Here is a 2,731-nt window from a genome sequence, read left to right on the forward strand (position 1 = left end):
GAATGTAATGCATTTACCTGCTGGGTGGCCACATTTGAGCAACATGGAGGCTCTCAGGAGGTAACTCTTAAGGCAGCCATTATTTTGCATATTTATTGGAAAGGAACTGAGGATCCAAAAAGCAAAATGAGAGAGATTGAACCTGCATGAAACACTAGGAAATAAGAACAGGTGCCATTGGGGAAAAGAAAAATAATAAATGCCAAAAGATAGAAGTCAGATGGGATCAAATTAAAAAGAGATAGAAAGAAATGAACAACTGTCCAAAGGTACACAGGAGGGCTTTTGAAAAGTGGGGAGAGGTTCAGGAGTGCTTCCAGTATGGAAATGAGAGATGGGGAATATAAGTGGCCATGGGACCATTACAAAAGCAACAGTTAGATTTGACCACACCTTAATGCCCCTATCACAACCCTGGACCAGAATGCAAACAGACTTGCTTATACCATTTTTTTCCTCCTCCATACTTTTAAGACCACTCTAATCAACTTCTAGCCCTTCCCTGAATTCCACCAAACCTGTTCTTACCAGGGCCCCTAATAAACTGCAAATTGTTAACTCTAATGGTTAATTCTCAGTCCTCATCTTATATGATATACTGGGAAGATTTAGCACAATACTTTACATCTATTCTTGCATACCTGAGACAGTTCTAACTCAACATGTTCAAACCTGAACTCGTTATCTCACTCCCAAACCTACTTTACCTGTAGCCTTCCTCATCTCAGCAGATGGAAATTCCATTCATCCAGTTATTCAGGTCAAACAATTTGAGGTTCTTATTTTTCAATGTTTATTGACATAAGAACACATATCTCATATCTAATGCTTGAAGAATTTTCACAAATTAAACAGACCTATGTTCTAAGTACCAAAATCAAGAAATAAAACTTTAATATTCCAGAAACCATCTTTAGGCTGCTCCCTTCCAGTCACAAACACCCCACCATCGAATAGTGTCTCTAAGAATGCAATACAGGACAACAAGAAAGAAATGTTAGGGAACAAGGATTATATATCTAGACATTCTGGCATCTCTCTACTATAAGTGCCAAAAGAAACAGAATAGGAAAAATAATGCATAGGAAGGTGTGTTAGTCAGCCAAAGGGGTTCTGATGTAAAATACCAGAAATCTGCTGGGTGTTATAAAGGGTATGTATTTGAGGTAGGAGCTTACAGTTATCAGGCCATAAAGCCTAAGTTACTTCCCTCACCAAAGTCTATTTCCACATGTTCTGGCAAGATGGCTGCTGATGTCTGTGGGGGTTCAGGCTTTCTGGGTTCCTCTGGACTCAGCTTCTTTGTTTCCTCCACAAGGTCAAATGTAGACTATGAGGCTCTCTAGGCTTTGCCTCTCTCCACAAGGTCAGCTGTAGACTACCAGACCAATGGCTCCATCTCTTTCCCTGGGGCTCCAGCTTAAGGCTTCAGCATCAAATTCCAGCATCAAAACTCCAACGTCAGAAACCCTCAACTCTGCTCTTTGCCATGCATTTTATCTGTGAGTCCCCACTGACCAAGGGGTGGAGACTCAATGTCCCAATGATGTGGCCCAACTAAAGCCCTAATCATAACTCAATCATGCCCAGGTACAGATCAGATTACAAGCATAATGCAATATTTCTTTTTGGAATTCATCAATTATATCAAACTGCTACAGAAAGAAAAGACAAAGCAATGATAGAAGAAAATTTCCAGAACTAAAGAAAGATATGAGTTCTCAGATTTAAAATGCCCATCAAGTTTCACTTAGGATGTATATATAAAGATCCATATCCAGACACACTGTGGTAAAATTTCAGAACAATGGGGAAAAAAATCCTCACAGCTTCCAGATTATAAAACATATTGTCCTAAGGGAACAAGAATCAATGATGTATATTTACATACTTTAAAAAAATTAAATAATCTCTGATGCAGACCCCAGTCGTTGCTGTCAAAATGGGCAAGTTTATGAAACCCAGAAAGGTGGTATGGGTTCTGGCCAGACACTACTCTGGAGGCAAAGCCATTATCATGAAGAAAATTGATAAAGGCACCTCAGACTTCCCCTATAGCTATACTCTGATGGCTGGAATTGACTGCTACTCCCACACAGTAACAGCTGCCATGGGCAAGAAGAAAATCATCAAGAGGACAAAGATCAAGTGTATAACTACAATCATTTCATGCCCACAAGGTACTCCGTGGATAGTTCCTTGGACAAAACCATTGTCCACATGGTTGTCTTCAGAGACCTGGCTCTTAAACACCCAGTGTGAGGCCAAGGTCAATTTCGAGGACATTGAAGGCAGGCAAAAACAAGTGGTTTTTCAGAGGCTGTAATTTTAGATATTTTTTTGTTTCAGTCATTACAAATGCAAAACCTTTTTTTAAAAAAGTAAAATAAGGTATGGAAGCAGCTGTGACTCAACCAGTTGGGCTCGCTTCTACCATATGGGAGGCCCTGGGTTTGCATCCAAGGACCTCCTTTTTTTTTTTTTTTTTTTTTTTATCAAGTGTATTTATTTGGGGTAGTAGCTTACGGATACCAGACCATAAAGCATAAATTACTTCCTTCACCAAAGTTTTTTTACCATGTGGTGGAGCAAGATGGCTACCAATGTCTGCCTGGGTTCAGACTTCCTGGGTTCCTTTCTTCCCAGGGCTCATTTCTCTCTGGGCTCAGCATCTCTGTTTTCTCCACAAGGTCAGCTGTAAAGTATGAGGCTCTCTAGGCTTTGCCTCTCT

General features: G+C 40.2%; 1 protein-coding gene across 1 annotated transcript; it reads left to right on the forward strand.

The window, feature by feature from the left end:
• Positions 1-1,942: 1,942 nt before the first annotated feature.
• Positions 1,943-2,326, forward strand: LOC101420223 (large ribosomal subunit protein eL27-like). Its single transcript, XM_071212973.1, has one exon. It carries the CDS (start codon positions 1,943-1,945, stop codon positions 2,324-2,326), a length of 384 nt encoding a protein of 127 aa, XP_071069074.1.
• The last annotated feature ends 405 nt before the right edge of the window (positions 2,327-2,731 follow it).

This window comes from Dasypus novemcinctus, chromosome X (assembly GCF_030445035.2).
Source record: "Dasypus novemcinctus isolate mDasNov1 chromosome X, mDasNov1.1.hap2, whole genome shotgun sequence".
NCBI lineage: Eukaryota > Metazoa > Chordata > Mammalia > Cingulata > Dasypodidae > Dasypus > Dasypus novemcinctus.

Excerpts from the sequence above, each read along its gene's own strand:
- LOC101420223 (XM_071212973.1), top strand. The coding sequence starts at position 1,943 with ATGGGCAAGTTTATGAAACCCAGAAAGGTGGTATGGGTTCTGGCCAGA.